This window comes from Ruditapes philippinarum, unplaced genomic scaffold (assembly GCF_026571515.1).
Source record: "Ruditapes philippinarum isolate M1 unplaced genomic scaffold, ASM2657151v2 ctg1110_1_1_1_1, whole genome shotgun sequence".
Taxonomy (NCBI): domain Eukaryota; kingdom Metazoa; phylum Mollusca; class Bivalvia; order Venerida; family Veneridae; genus Ruditapes; species Ruditapes philippinarum.
The window spans coordinates 328,629-353,451 of NW_026853054.1; the positions used below are offsets into that span (position 1 = coordinate 328,629).

The following is a 24,823-nucleotide window of genomic DNA, read 5'->3' on the forward strand; positions in this document are numbered from 1 at the left end:
CCATATAACTTCAGCTGTGTCAGTTAGACGTAATTACAACCAAACAATTAAATGAAACATACTTCTACATTTTTAGCTTTCATAATATATAATCTCTTACAGGATGGAAAGTCATAAATGTAAGAATTTCTTTTATATAGTTGTATTCAAGTGATATTTTTAATTTAATGTTATTTTCCAACATAGACTACTATGTCGACCTTGTTTTATTTTACTCTAAACTTTGTGTGATTATCTTCCTTTGACAGTTACCATAACGTTTCCCTCGGAAGATTAGGGTTACCTAAGGTCATTCTTTGTATAATCGGAATTTGTTGGTCTTTGTGACATGTATATGTCTAAATGTATAATGTATAAATTAAGGTACACACAGGTAATATAACAGTATGAGTGACGGAGGTATTTACAGACTGATGGGCTTAATGTATTATGTTGAATGGAAATGTTGTACTGTGTATCCTGATATATATGTCCATTTCATATTAAATCTACAAACCAGTATACCTCAAGTTTTATTCTTAATTATAAAAGGGGAGGAGACACTGGGGTCACATAGATAAACTGTTTTTATATTTTAAATAGATAAATTAAAGCACTAAATTTTTGTGGAGTGGAGGCTGTAATTAATAAGTATGCATTGTGTTCCTAAAAATATCTTCTAATGTTCGTCTGCCTCTAATTCTTCAAACTATCAAAATTAAAACAAATTTAATAGACTTCAAACAAACTTTCTTACAGCCAATTAACAGATCTTTTTTATTTTTAGTTTGAATTTAGTTATAAATGAACTTACACTATTTCAGACATTTAAAAAAATCTTTTATACAAACTTTCTTCATAATACTCATTTATAGATATAATCACCTTAAGTTTGAATATTGTAAAAACTCAACAAATAGTTTGCCTGTTTACTCCGTTGCGCAAAAATTATCTCATTCATATCCAATGAATTGTGGGTAACTTCTGTACATGTTAGGGAAAACCCAACTTTCGTTTTTGCATTCATCATGTCCGACAAGATTAAAGAAAAACCCAGGTAAATTTTGAAGTTTTTTTCTTGCGTAATTGTTGTTATTGGGTTAATCATATTGTGCATTATTGTCATTTTAGATACATGTATAATATAGTGATTTTAGATGGCAAATTGGTGACATTTTTCACCTATTGCATGTTGGACCTCAGTGGCGTTTCTTTAATAATAACTCGCAGTGCAGTCAGTGAACATTTCAAAAATGTAAAAAAGTATGGCTAAATAAGATAGGTAAAACTATTCATAAAAGTACAATCACAGAAAGAACAAAACCATTATAACTTAACAAATTGGTACAAATTTTTGGGGTCATTGATAAGACATCGTACGAAGATCGAATGAATGTTGCTGTTATCAGATAGATAGATTATAATTTGAAGTTATGTCCACGCTCATAAGTAACTTTTGAGTATAGAGATTTCATGTTAGAGACAGTAAAATATAAGTTATTGATGACAAGTTCAAGACGTTATGCTCATTTCAGTAAATAACAACAATTCAGTATTTTGAACCCTTGGTAAAAAAAATCTGTTGAAATGATTATATAATTTAAGAGAGTCGATAACCGGGTACAATTTAAGATAATGTAGCATTTCAATGTTCATATTAATTTCATCTACATATATTTGCTAACACAGATTTAGGTCAACTTTAGGATTATACCTTAAACGTCCGTTAAAATTAACGATAAAAACTGTATCCAGTTGAAACAAGATTATGTGTTAAAATTTTAATTTCATAACAATATCCTGCCAGTAAAGTTATGTTTTTGATGTTTTAATTTAATATTTATTTTTAAAACATTATTCGTTAATGTATACGATAATAACAATTTAATTTTAATTGTTACTTACTTCATGATTGATATAAGCTAGGTCTGTCTAAGATCTAACTAAACCGCATATTTTTCTATTATGTAAATTAAAAGAAGTAAAGGACCAAAGGACATTATAAATGATAAATAATAAATGTTCCGTTGAGAGATTTCCATTCGATTTATTCGTACGCTATTTTGTGTATTTGCTCTTTTGGTTTTGCAATATTTTGTGTGGGTATGTGACTTTGGAAAAAGACAACATTTTCGTTCAGAAAATTGTATAATCATATAAAACATTAACAAACTATCTTAACTGGGGTAGTAACGAATATCAATTGTAACGCTATTCTTCAATGGGATGTCAGTGAGTATAATATTATAATCATAAAATACGTTAACGTTATGTGTAATAGATAAATCGCAATGAACTGTTATAAATTCAGGTTTTATGAAGCATTTGAAGGTCCCAAGACTTGCTAAAATATTTAAGAAAATCATATTTGAAAAAAAAAAGCTTTCAAAAAATTAAAAAGAAAGATTGAAGTGAAAATTTACATGCTATGAGCAACAATTAAATGATGTTTTTCGGAGGTGGGGGATGCAGTATTTATCACCATAATTCTGCTGTAAGCAATAAAACCTATTTTTTGCATATTTGACCAGTTTTGGTAATTTAAGTTCATTGTAGATGCCGCTTGAATTGTATAAATCACTTGTTTTGTTCAGCTCACAATATTTTACATGAAAATACATTTTCATATGTTTCATGACAATTAGCATGAATCTGAATGCATTCTGCTTTAAAGAAGAATTTCGTGCAAAGGTAAAAGAGGTCTCTTGTAATAATTAAAACCGATAAGATAGTAAAAATTATATGACAAAAATCAGCCACTATTTTAACACTCATTTTCTTTTAGACTTTTAGATATATTCCAGGAGATCGTAAAAATTACCTCAATTTCAGACTGTTTCAATGCAAAAGAAACATTAAAAACAACCTCAACAGAAATAGAAACATTCAAACACTTTAAAAAGAAATTTATTTTACATTGACCTTAGCTGATTATGACACATGATCAGTTATGAGTTGCGTCCAAAACATTATTACCTTCGGCCCTACTCTGTTAATCTTTATTGGTATAACGTTACACGGTACCAAGTCACTGACCATCCATCATATTGAAAAGGCTTTGAAGCTTTCTTAATTTTCACGAGTAGCATAAAAAACGTCAATAGTTTTATTAAAAATTAAAGTAAATGAAATATATTGTTTTACAGCGGATGGTCTCCAGAGGATATGGAGGTATTCAAACATCCTATGTGTTTGATCAGTACCGAAAGTGTGGAGAATGAATATGGTGAAGAGATAAAAATCAATTTCAAGGAGGAACAGGAAGTACTCAACCAACTTAAACAGATTGATCTGCCAATGGTTATTGTAGCCGTGGTAGGTCTATACAGAACTGGCAAATCTTACCTGATGAATCTTTTAGCAGAATCAACAACAGGTAATATTACCCGATAATGTTTAGGATAAATAGACAATCCAGGTATATCATAAGATTGTATTTTGATGTCAATTTTAAAATAGACCTCTTTTAACGATTTAACGCATTTTTATCATAAAGCTTATATCGTTGATGTTTATAATAGAACTGAAAGTTCATTTGTATTAAACTTTTTAAATATAATCATTTAGGCTTTGCAATGGGAAGCGGGATTCAATCGAAAACCAAAGGAATTTGGGTATGGTGTAAAATGCATCCAAAAATGTCGGACACAGTTTTGCTGCTTCTTGATACCGAGGGTCTTGGTGATGTTGAAAAGGTATGTATGCTTTGTTATGAATAAATAAAAATAAAACTCATTATACAAAAAGAATCAATTGTATGGGGTTTTGATTTTCAACACATATTGTTTAATTCTACTAAGGATGTGGAGGCAATCCTGCTGATCTTGGTTGTCGCCCTCTGTGGTTTCTTAAAACAGACAGTTGTCTTTGGAAACAAAAAAATAATTGTCATTTAGTTTAAACTATTTTATATATATATACTGTTAATGTGTATTATAAATATGTCAAATTTAGTTTTATTAGAAGTTCTTTGTAATTTCCCAAATAACGAATTAATTAATATATTCAAAGGGCGACACACGTCATGACAACAAGATATTTACATTGGCGACACTCTTGTGCAACTGCCTTGTTTATAATATGAAGGGAGCCTTCGATAACGAAGCTGTCTCTAAACTCACGTATCCTTTATAATTGCATGTATCCTACATAATATATGAGACGGATATAAGAAAGAGAAAAGACTGAAATATCGTCCTTTTATAAAGAAATTCATGTATAATAGCAACAATGCACCAGACCTTTGGACGATTACATTGATCAGTAATTTATTTAATTACAATTACTTTCACATTTATCGTAATTCATTATAATTGATTACTAAGACCTGCATCTGTAATCAATTAAATTACAAATTACTTTAAGAGAGTAATTCATTGATAGTAGATTACATTCAATGTATATTCAATGTATAACTGTATAACAAAGTTTATCATGTGAAATAAAGGCATCCTTTGAAATAGTTTCCAGTTTAATCTGATATTAATAAATGTCAATCAAATTATAATCATAATTACTGACTGAATTAAAGCTTTAATTGAATAATTACAATTAGCGTAATCAATTTTTTGCAAGGTTATCCATTACATGATGATTACAGTGTAATCATGTCATCGATTAAAAATAGATGATTGCGATTTTTAAATATAATCGTTATTTACTGAATACTGAAATCTATCTATCTATCTATCTATCTATCTATCTATCTATCTATCTATCTATCTATCTATCTATCTATCTATCTATCTATCTATCTATCTATCTATCTATCTATCTATCTATCTATCTATCTATCTATCTATCTATCTATCTATCTATCTATCTTTCTATCTATCTATCTATCTATCTATCTATCTATCTATCTATCTATCTATCTATCTATCTATCTATCTATCTATCTATCTATCTATCTATCTATCTATCTATCTATCTATCTATCTATCTATCTATCTATCTATCTATCTATCTATCTATCTATCTATCTATCTATCTATCTATCTATCTATCTATCTATCTATTAATGGTTACACCAGGTATCCAATGCAGTGAAGGGGCTGTGAAAGATGTTGTCCCTATTATTATCTCTTTTGAAAATACTCGGTCGGACCCAGACGCAACGTTTGGGTTTTGTAATCATTACACTCGATGGAAATGACATTGTGGATAGCTACACTCAAAAACTGCATAGGCTATATAGAAAATATATAATATGCGTAATAAACTTTAAAGTTGTATGTTACTGTTTTTGGATGGTCAATCGGGAAAAATATATAACATGAATAGTTTTCAACATTTTTTTTATAAATTTATGTATACAATTTTAACTTAACGAACTAAAGATTTGTAACAGAAATGGCAAAGAATATCAGGTTTCGTGGTGAATCATCAGAAGCTAACAAGGCATTGAGTTTAATACTGCCAGATTTTGTTCTTTGTATGAGAGATTTCACTTTAGAGCTGTGCATTGACGGAAAGCCGATATCAACAAATGAATATCTTGAGGAATGTTTAGCTGCGAGAAAAGGCAGAGCTTCAAAATTCAACAAACAACGAGAATACATTAGAGAATACTTTCAGAAACGTATGTGTTTTACATTTCCTTTGCCAGGTGATAACAGTGTCCTTAGGAATCTGGAATTTCTGAGATTTGACGATTTATCTTGCAGCTTTAAAGATGCAACTTCTCGTTTTGTATCGTACATTTATGGTATACCACCAAAACAATTGCTAGCAAGTAAACCGGTTAATGGACGAAGTAAGTAAATGTTTATAAACAACAACATTTTCTATTTTCCTTACCAAATATAATTATCAATTTAAAAAGTCTTTTAATGGTGTTGAAGATTAATTTCTGAATAAAATGGTGTTGCAAGCGCGTAAATTGTTTAAATCTCATTGCTATTTCATCTATTAAAGGGTTCATGATGTTTTTATCGTGCAAGCCTTTGTACAGAGGAAGGTGGGTTGATATGGATATTGCGTTGTTGTTCGGGCAAAATGGTTTATTAGATTCGCCTATGGATAGAACATATTAAGAAGTGTATACAAGACCATTATTGTTACTACCAAACCTGCAAAGCATGACAGTTATTTTATGTCAAGATTTATACAAATATGCATTTCAGTATTTGTAGAAGACGGTTAATAGCAAAACCAGGATGACGCATACAAGGGAAATAACCATGCCACTTATTATGTAAACAATAATCAAGATTTGTTTATCTTTAGTTTGTTGCTATAATAAAATTGTAACATGTATTGAAAATTCAAACAATTTTAACAAAAGGATACGGGAAATATAATGCAAACAAGAATAGCGAAAATGATACATCTTAAAGGTACTAAACAAAGAATGAAAATAGGGAAATGATTTATAATAAGTATGGTGAACATATGAAGATTCAGAAAGGAACTTTTGAGTCTTACGGTATACATTTATTTATTACTCTCCCTAAAATTGAAAAGTATATTATTTTCGAATCTCGAAAGCTTTAAAGACAAACATTGCTAAATTTCTTATAATTGTGTACTGAATATGAGTTAATCAGTTTTACAGTTTTATACATATTTGGGTTTATAATGTGATATCGATTTATATATCGTTTCTTTATTATACAATTTACATTTTAACAATAGGTGAAATTCATCCTCTAATGTTTGACATACGTGACATAATCTGTTGCATAAGGAAATGTCAACACTTAAATGGTGATCTAACAGTCATACTTAATGTCTGTACTGGGTATATCTGAAAAGGTCATGGAGGTTCAGCTTGAAAATTTACAGATGTATGTATCTCATTGGGAGAAGTCAGTTTTGTAAACTTAGATCAATAACTTTTTTCCCTTTTTTAGAAAATAATTTATTAGTAATTGTGACCAGATGGGCTCCAGCCCATATATGAAGATATATATTTCAAACCCTGTAATTTAAACAAATACAACATATTACTATATAACACTGTGGTCAAGTCAGCCAGCCTAGAAATATATTTAGTCCTTACTTGAAATAATTAATAAACATATTGACAAACTGAAATGAAATTACACAAACAATACATATATTTACATACCAATTGTGTATCAGGTCTCCTATATATAATACACCTCTGTCACTCTCTGATTCTTACTGTGCTCTATTATCTGTAAATGGTTAAATGACAGATGATAATATAAGATAGTAAGTAGTGATTGTACCGATTACTAAATTATTAGAAATATAAGCTGACATCTTGATTAATATGTACATGTCCAATATACATGTTTACACAAATACAGAATTAATACAAATAAAGCATTGCTCATTAATTTTGTGACTCAAAAAAGATGAATCAATAGTAGTAAATAAGACCAACCATTTTCCAGAAACACCAAACTATTTAAAATTAATGAAGTAAAATTTAGGAAAGCTAGTACACTTTTAACTGCTCAGTAACAAGACTTGTGCAAGAATGAGCACTTTGTCACATGACCACAATTATTTGTTCAAAAACAGCGGGAAATCAAAAATGCTTGACTAATCATTCAAATTTACAATCAAAGGCAGATTATAGACAATTCTGTAAAAATAAAATATGAAAAGTTTAAAATAAACTAAAAGACCAAAAACACAAACTGGTTTCACGCTTCCCCTCTTTCTAGAATGAAGTCCCGTCATTGTCTTATCGTAATGTCTGTCGTCAAGTACTATGATGTCACAGATGATGTCATGAAATGTCAAAGTTCAACGTCACTATAATGACGCTGCTACATTTAATACCATCAACTTCTCTTACTCTACAATACTATCAACTGATAAGCATTTATACCTTTAGTATATTAATCATTTATTGTTTTGTATACAAATTGATATTATATTTATATCTTGTGTAAATAAATCGTTGATTGTGTGATACAACAAGCGATATTCCCTTAAAGCTTTATTTTCAAACGACGCAATTGCAAATCACGCACAAGAAACCTTTACGATAAACTCAATGATAAGCAATTATTTGACAATAGTACTTTTATTTATTATGATAAACATAATACATATTAAGCATGTAACATAATACACTCACATATGCTAATACAGACAAACCGGTAATAAGGGACGTATGTAAATACAGATAAACCTGTAAAAAATATCTGTATACAGACACACCTGTAAAGAAAATAACAAAATGAACATTTCTTTACTTTTCCTCCCCACTGTCAAAATAACGCGCCCACGCCGTTGAACCTGAAAATGTTGGGCAAAAATCAGGTAAAAAATAATAAAATACAAATGACAATACAAACTAACATAAAATGAAGCGAAACTACTACTTCAAAATTACATCTATTACTTTCTTTGCAACATCCTAATCAACATTATCAAGGTCACCTGAAAATGTAATGGCACAAAAAACATAAAGTTTCTTGTCGAAAGCTTGTCTTTTAATTCCAAACATGACGTATCATATTTTTCCGGTGCCTTGCGGTGTCTTTCTGAGCGTCTTGTTGGCTTTGTGGTAATGTTTGTTGTCTCGTTTTTTTTTTTTTTTTTTTTTTTTTTTTGGTACGACATCGTCTACTGTGTTGTCATTATTCTCTTGTTCTTCTGTAGTATCTTGTGTAGTTATTTCTGTGTCTTCTTTTGTATCTGTTTCGTCTATATGAAGGGGTTCTTCACATACCATACCTGTATTATATTGTATGTATCACCTTTAGCTTCATCTATATTGGTCTATGTAATATCAATGTTTGCTGAGCTTCTATGCTCTGCTCTTCCGTTTCCATTCGACTTTGAGTCTCTGGCTCACGGGCGTCCCCGTGTAATACTGTCTGTGGGACAAGTAAAACAGCATACTCATTGTCAGAGCTCTCACTGGTGACGTCACCTTCTCTCGTTTCTTTGAATACATCCATTTCATTTCTGTCTTCCGTAACTCTTATTTCTTCTTTGTCATCTTTCACTTCACCATCTTCTGTTTTCCTCACCTGGTAATCCACCAGATATAAATGATTGCGGTGCAATTTTCTGACCTTTGCTGTTTCGTTTCCTTCTGATTTAAATACTGGTATGTCTTATATAGGTTGTCTTAACACTGTATACAATTCCTCTTCAAATGTGTCTGCTAATTTATGTTTTCCTTCTCCTCTAGATAATTTCTGGACTAAAACTTGATATTCTTTCTCAAGTTTAACTCCTCTTCTTATCATAATAGTATTTCTGTTTCTCTTTAGCTTTTTCTACTCAAGACTGTACTATCTCTCTGTTTTTCTTCATTCTTTCTCTAAGCTCTTCAATGTATTCCTGAGTGTTTCTTGCTTCTGGTTCTTCTCCATCCAATTCAAACATAGCATCTATTGGTAGGTTTCCTTAAGAACATCAATTCAAAGCGAGATTCCTGTAGATTCATGTGGGGTACAATCGTAACCGAAGACTAAATGAATGGATTTATGTATTTCTTTCAGTCAGGTTTCTGCAAATTCTCCAGTGTCCCCAGCATGCTTAGTAATTTTCGGTTAAACGCTCTGGACCCGAATTTCCTTGTGGGTGGTAAACTGTTGTGTGTGACTTCTTTATGTTCATGAGTTGACATAATTCTTTTATTAATTTGCTTCCAAAATAAGCTCCCTGATCTGAGTGAAGTCGAGTTGGAATACCATATTTAATAATAAAGTTGTTAAAGAATGCTTCTGCTGTAGTCTTGGTCGTCTGATTTCTTGTTGGTACTGCTACTGCAAATTTGCTAAAATAAGTAGTGATGACAAGAATGTTTAAGTAGCCACCCTTTGCTATTTCTAATGATAAGAAATCAAAGCATACTTATTCCAAGGGGTATGTTGTATTGATGTTGGTTAAAGGTGCACAGATGTTAGTTGCTTACTTTCTTTGCAAGCATCTGTGTAAATGTTTAACCCAGTTCTCTACACATGAAGTCATACCTGGCCAAAAGAATTGCTGACGAATGAGTCTTGTAATTCTTTTCATACCAGGATGGCCAATGTCTGTGTGCATGCCCTTCAAGATGTCTTGTCTATAGAATTCAGGAACTACCAATCGTTCAGTCTTTTCCTCATTAGCTCCTATTTCCCTAAACAAAATACCTCTCCTTATCCTAAAACTACTAATATTTCGATCTTCCATCTGTTTTCACCTGTATTCCCTCATCTCAATTTGTGCCATAAGTGTTCAGGGATCTTCTGTTATTTCAACCAAGTTCAGATTCATTGCTGGTAAAGAGTCAATCAAAGGCTGTGATGTCATTAGTGCACTACAAATTGTTCTAACCACATCTGTATCCATCTTGATTCTCTCTTCTTCATCATCATCAACCTTTGATAGGGATATCGACTTAGAGCATCTGCATCTACATTGCTTGTAAGAGGGCGGTACAGAATTTTGAAGTCGAACTCGCCTAAGGCTGCAGCCCATCGCTGACCTGTTACGTCTAACTTTGGAGATGTTAGAATGTGTGTCAATGGGTTGTTATCAGTATAGCATTTGAAATGTTTTCCTGCTTGGTAACATCTGAACTTGTCGGTAATTGCCCACTTTAAAGCTAAGAATTCGAGCTTGAATGCAGAATACTTCCTTTCTGATTTGGATAATGGAAGGCTGGCATAAGCAACCACACGCTTATGATCTCCATCTTGTTGGTAGAGAATTGTACCAAGACCAAGGATCGTCGCATTTGTATGTAGTTCGAGCGGCTTGTCGAAGTAACCTTTAACTTATCAAAAATATCTTGCACGTGTTCTGTCCAGTTCCATACTTTGGTTTTTCTTTTCGTCTTGGACCTTTCTTCATAGATGGACCTGGTGAAAGTTCTGCTAGAGGACGTGTTATTTTTGCAAAGTCTTTGATGAATATCCTGTAATATCAAGGAAAGGGTATTCCTCTGGTGTTAATGGTGTTGGCCAATTTCGTACCTTGTCAATCATAGAAGGGTCTGTCTCTATACCATCCTTGCTGACAACATGTTGATGAAAGTTAACTCTTTCCTTGAAAAAGAAACACTTCTCTAGTGCAAGCTTCAAATCACATTCCTTCAATCTAGTCAATATTCGGTCCAATACAAGGTGTTCCTCAAATGTGTTACTGTAAACTATCAAGTCATCCAGGTATATTATACAAGTCTTCAAGTTCATATCCCCTAAACAATCCTGCATGGGATGTTATGTTACTGGGCTATTAGTTAGTCCGAAAGGCATCTTATTATATTCGTAGAATCCTAATGGTCCAACTGTGAAACTTGTCCGCTCTTTATGTGACTCTTCCACCTCTACTCGATGGTATCCGCTCTTCATGTCAATGGTAGTAAAGTAGCAAGCTCCATGCAGAGAGTCAAGTACTTCCTCGATTCTCGGTAAGGCATAAAAATCCTTGATGGTTCTTTCATTGAGCTTGCGATAATGCACACAGAGTCTGATCTTTCCATTCTTCGTTCTAACTAAGACTATTGGTTATGCGAAAGGTGATTTGGATGGTCGTATAACTCCGGAAGACAAAAGTTGTTATAGATGTGAGCTTCATAACTCATCACATAGATTGGTGGATTCTCTAGGCTCTGTTGAAGGAGTTTGGTTTATTCAAGGTCGATCCTATACAATTGTCCAATTATCTGTTCACTTAATAAGAAATTATTTATGGTCATCAATAATTCTTAACGTTTCTGTTGTTGCAGTTTATCAAGGATGTTGTCTTGATCAGTGTTCAATTCTGTGACTATCTTCCTTCTCTTCTTTTCTAATTCTTCCTCAACGCTCTCAATAACTTCATCCGCAATTGTTGCGGGCTGTAACTCACAAAGTGTTGATTTTGGTGGAATTGTTACTGTATTAGTTGTTAAATTAGACAAACTTACTGTGACTTCTCTTTAGTTTAAATAATTGTAGTTGATGGTACTTGGTTCTACATCAATGAAATCTGGTAAGTCTGTATCACTTGCTTCTTGCACTTTTCACTATTCCTAATCGGTTCTTCTTCTGTCTAAGTGTCCTATCCCTTATTGTCATTGTCCTGAAACATGCGTTCCAAGGAAACATAAGTTTTGCTATTTGTAAATATCTCTGACCATATTTCTTTTCACAGTCTTCTCGCAATTCAGTAAGAATGTTGGTACCAATAATAGCAGGTGTTGTAGCTGGGAAATTGGCGTCTGGTGAGATTAAAAATAGAGCTGGTTGTTTCCTATTATCTGGGATTCCTTCTGTTTCGATTTCTGTTTCAATAAATCCTTCATATGGAAAGATGTTCCCACTGGCACATTCTATCTATAAAATTTCTGATACTAGTCTTATTTCAATTTCCTTCAAAGTGTCTTCATAAAATGTTTTTGATATAACACTGACTAAGCTGCCTGTGTCTAAAAGTGTATTGACTGTTCATAGATTCCTCTTCCTCTACCTCTATATCATCTTGTGCCATATCCTCTATCCTTTCCAAATGGTCTGGTAAAATGTTGGTGTTGACATGGGTATGTTGGATTATTCTGATTTAGTTCTAGTTCCTCTATTTTCTGCTAAAGTTGTCTAACAGTGTCTTCAAGTCGGTTTAAATCACTCTTCTCATCCACCTTCTGAGCTACATGGCAAGTCTTTGAATTTGGTATCTGGCAACTTCAATTCAGCTTCTAATTTTCTTAGTTCCATTTTAAATCTGTCATAATCGGGGAAAGTGTCGAATTTATACTGCGCAATATGTTTCAATTCCAATCTCAATCCTTGGTACAGCATTTGTTTCAAAATATTTTCATTCTTGACAATAGCTTTTAATTCCACTGCCTGAGCGTAAAGATCTTCTTATTTCACAGCAAATGTACTGACTGAATCATTTCCTTGTGTACACGAATAAAACTTCCTGCTGTTCAGTTTGGTAATGACATCTCTAACTGTAACGTCTGTACCAAGTATCCTTGCAATATCACTGGCAGTACCTTTAATGGCCCTTCTAATCCCAAGATAAAGATTCAACCTCAAACTTGAATGCATTCCATGATGCTTCACCTTTAATTCCATCTCCTGAAAATATGGATCTTTCTTTGTTGTTATAGTATGTCCTACTGCTGTAGCTCAGCTCCTTTCCGAAAATCGGATGAGATGGCTTTTTGTCAGCTTCTTTTTCTTCTTGTCTCTTATTAAATGTCTTCAAAAATTTACTTAATTCCTCTGGTCCTGGAGATAATTTTAATTCTCGAAGTGCTTTTATCCAAACAAGTTCCTCCTCACCTAATCCTTCATGTTCCTCACCTCCTTCAGCCATTGATTCCTTTCCCTTCTACTTATCCATGTTTATCGCCACAAAAGTTGAGTTGAATGGTTAACGCGTCGGAGATTGCTTACCGCGTGGGTTCAAACCCTGTCAGGGGCAAGCCGTTGTTTCCTTGAGCAAGAAACTTTACATTCATTGCATAGTACTGGTTGGTTCCAGGAACCGATTCGTGAGTGTTTCAATAAGCTTATAGCTTCCAACACAATCGAACTAAAATATATTTGTATAAACCAAAAGTTGAGTTCACACAAAAAGTCTTTAAGTCACAATATATTATCAAAGGAATCAAATGTCACAGTAGTATTCAAGTTTCAAAATATAAGTAAAATTTCTTAAAATATTTCACAAGTGTCCAAAGATCACTTTCAAATATTCACAAATGTCTTAAATCTCATGTAGAAATAATCCATCAAATGATAATGGCACAATGTTAATGTTCACTGACTATTAAAATATGTTAATGTGTCTACACAGGTTTCACTGTTTCACAAATCCAGTAAAATATTTCAATTAAATCACGGTATAATTTATATATGTGTATAATTTCACATATAATCACACGCAACGTGCAAAATATATCTGTAATCCTATAGATTTACTATGTTTCCAGTGAATTTAATCAATGTCATGGTCGCCTCACTATTTTGTCAATACACAAAGGCACGAAAGCAATATATCATACTAGTCCACATCAAACTGCTATAAAGACCAATGTTTATATCAACAAAAACAATAAAGACAACAAACAAGTGTCCAAATTTTGTTGTATTCAAGTTCCGAAATCGAAAGGTCATTTCAACTGTACTTACTTACTAACTATGCTTCAAGCGGAAAAATTCAAAGTCGAAATCACAATTTTCTCAAAAAAATGTACGAAAAAGAAAGTCAAAATCATTAACACTAAGTCAAAATCATTAAATATTTATCAAAATCAAAATTTAATTCTAAAAAGTACTATGAATGCAATCTTATAATTCTTTACTTATATGTAAAAATGAAACTAGTTGCTGATAAGCCACTGGTTGGGCAGAACTAACTCACAGCATTACAAGTATTAAATGAAAATATAAATACTTAAACAAATAGACATTTAAAAAATAAAGTTTAAATATCCTAAAACCAAAAATAATTCATTGAACAGCTATAATCTCAATAAATGATTGTCAAGTTTAAATTTTTTTAACTAATTTATTTATTTATTACTTATACAGTGTATATCTACTATTAAATTAATTTAAATTTAATATCTATTTTATTTATTTAATTCTAAGTAATAATTAAAAGTTTTATAATCTCGATGCAAAAGTTTTATGTTCAGTTACGGTTAAATTGAAGAAATACTAATACACAATACTAGTATGTTACTAATATCGCCGTGCCGTGAAGTACCGAGTATCAAATATCTAGGAGAACAGAAAATGTCAATAAAGTCATTTTCATTTCTTGCAGATTCCAAAATTTGTAACTTTGAACTTTAAATTAAATTATTTTAAATATTTATGTTAAACGTATTAAGCTTGCTAAAATTTATTATCTGCCAGAACAGAAAATGTCATTTAAGTCATTTCTATCAGACACTTATATTTGTACTTCAAAACATTTAATTTCAAATAATTTTATAATTGATACAACATCTTAAATTAAATGCACTTATGCTTTACAGTATGTTTATTTTGGTATAAATGTGCTTATCTTATATCATTATTACCTACAGATACTCCTAAAGTCTTAATTAATACCAGACTTTATTTAAATTGCAATTCTCAATACCTGGCAACAAACCGGAACCATGTGCTTTTGTGCTTTTGTAGTCAGGGTCAACTGTACATGTCTATGTCATTCCAATGTGTTATCCAATCAAAAGAGTCAACACAGACACACCTACAAAATAGACCAATGAAAAGGTGATCTTAATTTGCATATACCAGACAAGGGGATTTCCAAATATAGAAAGGAATATGTAGTAAACAATATCAGGTCACCGAGTACACAAAAAGGAAAATAGGGACTGTTTACATAGACAATGGATGCCAACTGCTGGAAATGATATGTATTACCTGATAATTGTACAAGAAGAAATCAAAGTTTTAAACATAATTTAATACTGGGAAAATTCAGATAGTAGCTTATGTATAATTAGTATGAGATATAGTTGCTCAAGTTAAGGTAAAGACATTTAGTGAAGTATATGACCTAAACCGGGATTTGCAAGGATCTAGTATTAATTATGCATGCATAGTGATTTCATCTCAGTCAATTTACAATGGCACACTAAAAAGGTCAAATCTGCAGGTAAGTAAACAAAATTAACTTAACTAAACAATTACATAAAAAGATAAATAGCCAAAAGGATAAAAAATAAATAAAATTGTTATTTAAGTAGATCTAGTCAAAAATAAATATAGGTGCAGAATTGAAACCTTTCACAAAATATTAGATAATCACAATTACATATGTACAAAATAGGCTGCTTGGCCACTTACTGTCCATAAATTACATTTCTCAAAACACAAAGTCCATCCTAACTTTCGAATTTATTTTTTTTTCTGGAGGATAGCTGAAATATTATTGGCGGTATCAACATCACGATTTGAGAAATTTCAGTAAGAAATGAAAAAGAAATGTTTCTAAGATCCATAGTTATCTTTTGTATAACTTTGGAGGCTGCATTGCCCTTATACTGTTATACAAGTAATTGTTGTTGTAATTGTTTATATTTCATTTTTACCAAGAGCATGTATGTTTTACAAATAGCTTTGCCAAATAAACCACAATTGTTATAAGATTGTTCATTCTTGGTCTGATTGGATTCAATGAATTTTATCATTTGGTAATTATATTGCTCGAGAAGCTTTAATAAAGTCATTCTTTTGTATCATATGCGGGGTATCAATTCAACAGATTAGCTTGTTACCAAAATGAATCAACACATGCATATTCCACATGAATGCAAACTAAAACAGATAAAATAGCTACCCACTGGCGGATACTTTCTGATGAATCACCTGTCTGGTAAAAGCAGCAGATTAATATCACGGCGGTCAATTTTCAGACCTGACGTAATATATAATATTACAACAGACCATTTCAATAGTTATAACTGAGCTATAATCTACAATCTATAAAAATATCATACAAATGATCACTCTTTTCAGTGTTTGTAACCTTGGTACAGAGCTACGTTTCAGCAATCAAACACGGTGCCGCTCCAGATGTTGATGATGCATTTGAAAGAGTAGCAAATATTGAAAATGCCATATTTGAAAAAGAGGCTTTAGAGATGTTTCAGTTATCAGTCCCTACTGATTATTTACGGCGCATTTATATAAACGCCCAACAAGCAGCGCTGGACTATTTTCGAAGGAATGCTGTCCATGATACAAATGGCAAATATGAAAAACAAGCTCAGGTAAGAGATCAGCGATATTCAGACGCATATTTAAATTCATTATCGAGTTGAAAATATTTATTTCAGATTTTTAGAACGTATTTTAAACTATTTAAAAATTGTTCTGTGATTTTAAGATAAATAAAACATCTGTCTCCATTAATATAACGTAAACCAAACTATCCATAACAAGATAGAGATTGTCTATTATGTTGATTGATCAATAATTGATGATTGGAAAATATTTGTAATAAAGACTAAAATTTAGAAAAAAATAAGTTACATTAACTAGTATGACTTTTATATAGCAATGTTTTAAGTCCGAAGGATATCATAATGCAATAAGTAATTTAAGGAATAGAGGGGCACTTAACGTGTTGTTTTCGAAACATGGATTGGCTAGTGATCTTGACAACGGTACCATGACTGCTTAATTATTTATCTTGTATTAAACGTGATTTGTTAATGGTTTTTCATAAATCAATTTCGGTGAAACTATAATAATAACAACTAAGAAATCCACACTTCTTCAGTTTGAACCAAATTTTTAAACAAGAATATCATTTTTAATTTTGTGTGCGTGTGTGTTATTGTTGTTGTTGTTGTTGTTGTTTTAAGTATGATCATCTGAATGACCTTATTGTATAGTTTCTTTTTGGTAGCTTTGGGAAAAGGAATATGCACACATTGTATAAATATGTAGAATGCTTTCAATGTCCCGAACTTTCCACTGAATCATTCTTATTTAAAGCATGCTAATTGTACCGTTGTTCTTTCAGCCAGTCGGCTTCATGCATATACATGTAATTTATTTCTTTTCTTTTTTCTTAACTTAATCTTATCACTCAGCTATTAAATTCTGCAACCTCCAAAGAAATAACTTAATGTACAGTAAAAAGAAATAAACGTATTTATACACTTTATTTTATCATATGTTATTTGTTATTTCCAGATGAAAATGGATAAAGTTTGGAATATAAGCATTGGAAAAGGTACATAGTCTACATATCAACATCAATATTATTAAGATTAAATGTAACAATAATTCTTATTTTACATCATTCAAATAATTACTTAATATCCATGTAAGCTTGTTCATAAAGTAAATTCCTTTTATATCATAATTAAAAGTGTATCTTGCGTAAAGAGTTTTACAAATTTTAAATATGATATCAACATACCTTAAGGACTGTAACATCGTAGACAATGTCGACCGATCAGATTTTATGTTCTGTTGAATTCGTATATTTCCAAGATATTATTTATATAATTTTCATCATTAAAATATAATAACTTTAGTTTAATTTCATCCGCAGAGAAGCAAAGGCGAAGAAAAGGAAGTATGGATGAATTATTAATGGAACTCCAAAAGGCGCAAATGGAAGCGCTAGATACACAAAGAAAGGATTTACAGAAGGATCTTCTTAGGCGTCTAGAAATTGAAAGAAAGAAATATGAAGTGTTGTTGGAAGAAAAGTTAAATCTTAAAAAGAAAGAAGCACAAAGAGAAAATGAAAGATATAGAAGTGAGAAGGAGGAAAGAAAGAAACAACTAGAAACAGAAAAGGCAAGACGAGATGCCGAAATCTATAGGGAACAAGAACAAGAAAGGCAAGGTCAGTAGAAACTTACAATGATATATGATGCACTTTGGAAATGTCAATTATAAACGACTTGCATGGTAGTGGATAATTTGTTTAGAAGAGACCGATTTTGTCATTTTCATTATTTATTTCTTTGCGTAATTATTCACTTATTTAATGTCGATATTGATATTGATTAATTAACTAATTACCGCATGAGCATTTTGTGAAAAATGGCGGTTTTCATTGAATAGTCTCCCGTTACAAGTTCAAAATGCTATAAAACTATAAAAACTGCTTCAATACTATCAAAAACTTGGCACAAATGTTGACTGAACCTTTGCTTTTGTAATACCGTGCCCAATCCTAAATTTCCTGTTACTACGGCAACTAGGGGACATCTCAAATTGCCAAAAATCACTATTTTGCGTTGATATTTTCCATCAAATTAGATTTCAAGGTGCTGCAACTTCTCAATAGATTGATCTAGAGTCAAAGGCTTTTCAGCGTTGGTTACATGTTACCTTTTGATCGACCTGGTGTCATTTTTAGCCTCTCACAAGTCCAAAATTTTCTTGGCAATGTGGGGGCTGCCACCCCCTTCAAACCCCCAAATAAAAGGGGGAACACTTCCCTTCTGGCAAACCCCTGAGGTATGTTTTAGATAGGGGCGACACGGTCACTTTTTTAAACAACATTGCTCAAACAAAAACAAGTGTTGGGGCCTAAATAATGCATTTTTAACCATTTGAGACAACTAAAAGGTGTTAAAATGCGTATATATCGAGTAATGGGTTAAGTAAGTACACGAAAAATATAATAAAATACTAGGATGGTTTAAGATACAAACATTTTTACAGGTTGTCCAGATAAGAAAATTTATCACCTTTGAATTATGCAAAACTATTATAAACTTTTCTTAATAATCATGGTCAACTCAAGAAACTTTTCATTTTGAAAAAGATAATTATTAATTTCATCATTTTCAGGTTTGTTATAGCAAAATATATGGAATTCCTTAACAATTATGAATAATAAACAAAAAACGTTCAAGGTCATTTTCTACTCATTCACCAATGATAAAAGTTATCATGTACCGGTAGTTTGATAGGAAAGTAGCATTTCATCATGAGATTACCTAACAGAAACTTTTTTAATAAAAATAAGACCTTTTATGATAATTAATGATTGTATCTTGAGCCAAAGAATGTTTCGAACAAATTTAAGGATCGAAATAAATATGAAGATGTCAATTGTGATCTATGTATTTAATGTTTAAGTGTGAAATATAAAAACTGTCCAAGAGATTTTTCATATTATTATTTCTTATCGATAAAATGTAATTAAAATGAATAAATTTCTTTTCAGACGAAGAAAGGCGACACAGAGAAAATATCGATAAATTATTAAAGGAACACCAGAAGGCGCAAATGGGAGCGTTAGATAAAATGAGAAATGATAAAAACAAAGATCTATTTGAACGTCTAGAAAATGAAAGAAAGAAATATGACTTGCTGTTGGAAGAAAAGTGGAAACTTGTAAAAGAAGAATCACAAAGAGAAAATGAAAGATATAGAAAAGAGTTAGAAGAAACAAAGAAACAATTGGAAAATGAAAGAGAAAAGGCACAAAGTGAAGCTGAGATATATCGGAAAAAAGAAGAAGATATTCAAGGTCAGTAAATTTTTACATAAATGAACGTTGTTCTTGAAATTTCTGATCAGAGATTTTCTAGTGTATATCAATGATACAAAGATGCGTTCTTAGTTTAAAGGAAACTTTATTGCCATTTTCAATTCTTTATGTGAAACAAAATTTTAATGTGAGTTAGTTTCCAAGATTCTATATGTACATGAGATAGGATGGTAACAAATGTAAAAAAAAACAACAGGAAAGGAGAATAACATTATTCTATTAGACACTTTTGCATCATAAATTATTCATACATACATACAAATTTAAAGTGTTCATTTACCCAGGTTCATCATAAACTCTGTGACCTTTTTCATATTGAAGACAAATAAAGGGTTTTCATGATTTGATTTGTTTGCTTAATTTGGAGGAAACATTGTTGGTTATATTTATAAATTTCACATGATTATGTGTCTGTTGGAAACAAGACAAACTAGATGATTTCACACTGAACTGCTAGAAAAAAATATGTAGTTTTCTTCGTTTATATATTAAACAATTTGTTGTCCATGATATCAATTTCTGTGATAAGTCTGTGAATAAAACAGAGCCTTTTTATCCCTGCCGAAAAAGCGACGGAATTTCCGTCCGTCCTTCTGTCCGTCCGTTCAATATTTATGGAAGGAGCGTTACCCAAAACATATAAGAAAATAATTTGAAACTCCACAGGTAGTTAGAACTCATTGTGGATAAGTGGAGTGCACAAGAATGGTAATTCTACCCAATATTGTCCTTTGTTATTTTCATTTATAATTTTTGTTAAGAGCATGACTCGAAAAGAATTTGAGAATCAACTGTAAACTTTATAGTTGGATAGATCTTTTTAAAATGTAATGTTAATGAATATATTTCTTTTCAGATGAGCAAAGGCGGCACAAAGAAAATATCGATACATTATTAAAGGAACACCAGAAAGCGCAAATGGAAGCGTTAGATAAAATGAGAAAAGATCAAAAGAAAGATCTATTTGAACGTCTAGAAATTGAAAGAAAGAAATATGACATGCTGTTGGAAGAAAAGATGAAACTTGTAAAAGAAGAATCACAAAGAGAAATTGAAAGATATAGAAAAGAGTTAGAAGAAACCAAAAAAAAAAAAATTGGAAAAAAAAGAAAAAAAAGGCCCGGGAAAGGGGTCGAAATAAAACGCAAAAAAATAGAAGATATTTAAAGGGCAAAAAATTTTTTAAAAATAAATGACCGTTGCTTTTAGCAATTTTTTAAAAATAAGGGTATTCAACAAATGTTGTGGTCCCCTATATCAAAATTATGCGATAACTCTTGAATAAAACAGACTTTTTATTTCCCCGCCCCAAAAAACGAAAAAGGGGGTTTTCCGGAAAATTTTAAAGGAAAAAATTCATTTGACTTTAAAACAAGAAAAAGAATTGAAAGTGCCAAAAAAGGAAAAAATTAAAAAATTTTGGGAAAAAGATTAAAAAAAACCCAGGGGGGGAGGAGAAGCTAAAAGGTTATAGGGAAAAAATATGAAAAAGGGAAAAACAATGCCCCCGGTTTCATAAAAAGGGTGTTGGGGGATCCTTTAAAAGGAATTTAAAAAAAAGAAAGGTTTTAAATTGCAAATTTCATATCTAGCGATACCTACTTGAACTGTTTCGACACATAGTTTTCGTATTCGGGGGAGGCTATAAATCATATCTTGACTTGTTACCTTTTTGTTGTTTGCTTTCTGTTCTATGCATATGCTTAATGTTGTATACTTGTTCGAGTATATTTATCCGGAACTTGTTTTTGTTTGAGTGTTAAAGCAGTATCTTACAAATGTTACCCGGTCCAGAATTCCATGCTTTAGAACAATGTACTCTTACAACATCACTTTTATTCCATTCCTCATTGTAGTCGTTCATTGTAAATAAACCTAACTTAGCGGCATTCCGTCATTGTATGGTATCACTCTTATCTCTAAATATTGGAATGTTGCTTTTTGACCATAAAAAAATATAAGTACAAAGATATTTCTGGGCCGCGTCCGTGGCCCGATGTAAGGGTTAAATGACTTCCCAAACCCACTTTGGCCCTCACACCGCTGTGGGCTCGAATCCCGACAGGGACTTTGGATTCATTCATGTGAGGGAGCTATCTCGCTAGCTTACAGAACGTCGGTGGATTTACTCAGGTGCCCATACGTGCCTAAAATAATATATGGAAGAGCATCTGACGCCTTCCTCCACCAGAAAAGCTGGAACGTCACCATATGACCTATACTATGTCGGTGTGACGTAAAACCCAATCAAAGAAACAAACAAGATGTGCTGGTAGAAGCATAATAATACTTGTGTACATGTATATGAAACAAGAGCCGCCAGGTTCGACTTTTTCTTACATCTCACTTCGTCTAAGGAAGAATATTGTAATGTAGTATAGAATACCTCTACAAAAAATTATTTTATTGTACAAATTATATATAAACAAATTCTATATTTGACATTGACGGTCAATGTCATTCAAAAGTCAAGGTCAAATTTGAATTAATCCTCATGTCATATTTGGTCGTAGAGTTTTACACGTTACTCTCTCAAAATATGTGCAAATGAGTTCAGAAAATAAATTCTATATTTTATAATAGAATCTAAGTCGAACTACGATTTTCATTTTTGAACATATTTTATATTGCTTGACATAATCAGAAAAAGAGAACCACCTACATTTTTCAGTAGCACCAGAAATCGTTCATCTGATTTGAAGCAAATATCAGACGGTGCTAAGGGTCTGCGTTGAGCAGGCGTGTCCAAGAATAAATAAAATCAATAAACAAATAAATTATGACAATCTAATCAAATTTCAATGATTTGACCTTGAGATATAGGTCAATCAAAGGTCAAAGTCATATGAGAATAATTCAACATGTTGGTTTTTTAATATGTGTTCTTTTTCCAAGTATTAATTAAAGCTATTAGTAAATACATCTACCAATGTCATGACAAATAAAGCAAATTTCAATAATTTGACCTTGACAGTCAATGTCAAATAAAGGCCAAGTGTTATAATTGAATAATACAACTTGTGTGTTTTGTCAAAAGGATTCTTTTATCCAAGTAAATGTCAAAGGCGTAAATGAATAACAAAGTTATGACACTTTTAGCTAAATTCAATATTTGACCCTGACGGTCAAGGTCATTTAAAGGTCAAGTTCATATTTTGAATTATTTAACATCTTATTATAAGTTATTTTACGTGTTCTTTCGTGCAAGTATAAATCAAATCTATAGATAAAGTTATGGATAATTGTATTAAATATCAATCACTAATTTGACCTTTAGTATCAAGGTCAAATTAAGGTCAAGGTCAAGTTCAATTAAATATCTAATGAACAGCCTCTGATAAAGAAAAGTAGGTACTTCTTGAAAGGAATGGCTGGTAAACCGGTGATTTATTCATACAAAACAATAACACTGTATATAGCTTCTTCGAAATTACCAGTATTTATTTGATATAGATACAAAGTAACTCAATATTATACACTCAAAGTGAAAATAACAAGTATGAAATGATTTGCGACACGTATGCATTTATATTATACAACATATATGTAAATACTGACTTAATTAAACACACGAGCTTCAAAAACGCCCGGTTCAAATTTCAAAAAGTTCTGCCCTCAGCAACGTCCAATATGATAAAGTCATATACAAAAAAATGGATTCAGGACAATCTCATTTCATCACATACCAGGACCACTCTTGTTTCCGGTTACCATTTACACATGGTGTTAGCTGAATTGTTTTCTTGTCGTCTGCTGCCGTTAAACATCGCCCACTTGCCACGTGCTTTAATTGTCCCGCCTTAAATAGAAAATATTAGCGGGACCATATGGATGACATTGATAAAATCGAACATAATAGAATATAACTGAACATCTTTTATTTTCACCCTAGCAATGTTTAATTTAATATACGGAACATAACAAAACTTTTATATAACAGAAAACGTATGGTTCCAGTACAAGAAAATAAGTATAATTATCAATCAACAAAGTTCACTGTTAAGGGAACAAATAGAAAGCTTTCTGAGGAAATAAGAAATAAACAATATTTACAAATATCTTCTTTTAAATTATGAAATATCGAGCAGGGGTTGATTAATTCTAAGTCAATAGTCACCATTTTATTCTAACTTCATTTGGGAAAAATATGGATGTTGTCTATTGTCGTAATATTTGAGCAGGCCCTTTTTAAAATTTTTTTGGCTTTAATTTAGAATAACCATTTTTTTAAAATTAATACAAGCCCTTTCCCATGTTAAAAATAAATTTTACCCCTGCCAGTTTTTATTTTAGGTTTGGGTTAGAGGGAGCGGCCCCTGACCCCACAAGATGGCAGGGGTTCCGTTCCCCGTAAATTTTGCATGAAATTGTAAAGAAAACATTTTCCAAAAACCCCAAGGCGTTTCAAAATCAAATAACGTGTTTAAAAGGGTGACGCTGGCAAAAATTCGTAGGGGACCTATTTATTGGCCGAACCCCTTTAATTTTAAAAAAGAAAAAGGCCCTTTAAAAATTGGGTCGCCCTTCGCTTTAAAGGTAGGAAAATCTTGACATTTTACGTGAGTAAATACGATTTCCCCGGGGTCCATAAATATTTTAACGAACTAAATGCAAATATGCCCGGGTATCATATCGCTTACAACAACAAAATGTTAAGATTTCTACACATAAATAAAATACATTCTTCAAAAGCAATGCAAACTGTACTGAAAACTTTCAGTTTAATGAAAGGTCTGCTGACAATAGCATGAAGGATTTCTAAGGATTTTTCATGTGAGTAAAATATCAAGCTAGATTGTGGAATGTTGCATGGAGACATACCCGAGGTCTTCCTCCACCATTTTAACCGGGAACTCGCCATATGACTTCTTCTGGATTGGTACGACATAAAACACAACCAAAGAAATGCATGAGTAAACTGTAGGAACATAATGTATGT

General features: G+C 31.7%; 1 protein-coding gene across 1 annotated transcript; it reads left to right on the top strand.

The window, feature by feature from the left end:
- The first annotated feature begins 734 nt into the window (after positions 1-734).
- LOC132732670 (guanylate-binding protein 1-like) lies at positions 735-22,619 on the top strand. Its single transcript, XM_060719146.1, has 11 exons — positions 735-1,036; positions 3,126-3,355; positions 3,547-3,674; positions 3,991-4,100; positions 5,319-5,734; positions 16,374-16,627; positions 17,559-17,598; positions 17,923-18,222; positions 19,558-19,863; positions 20,741-20,954; positions 22,529-22,619. Exons 1-11 carry the CDS (start codon positions 1,008-1,010, stop codon positions 22,617-22,619), a joined length of 2,118 nt encoding a protein of 705 aa, XP_060575129.1. The 5' UTR covers positions 735-1,007.
- Positions 22,620-24,823: the final 2,204 nt, after the last annotated feature.

What these genes read in the sequence shown, in the direction of transcription:
- LOC132732670 (XM_060719146.1), top strand. Translation starts at nt 1,008, where the DNA reads ATGTCCGACAAGATTAAAGAAAAACCCAG. An exon ending in TTTAGCAGAATCAACAACAG is followed by an intron (nt 3,356 to 3,546) that starts GTAATATTACCC and finishes ATAATCATTTAG; the next exon opens with GCTTTGCAATGGGAAGCGGG. An exon ending in GAATATAAGCATTGGAAAAG is followed by an intron (nt 17,599 to 17,922) that starts GTACATAGTCTA and finishes TTTCATCCGCAG; the next exon opens with AGAAGCAAAGGCGAAGAAAA.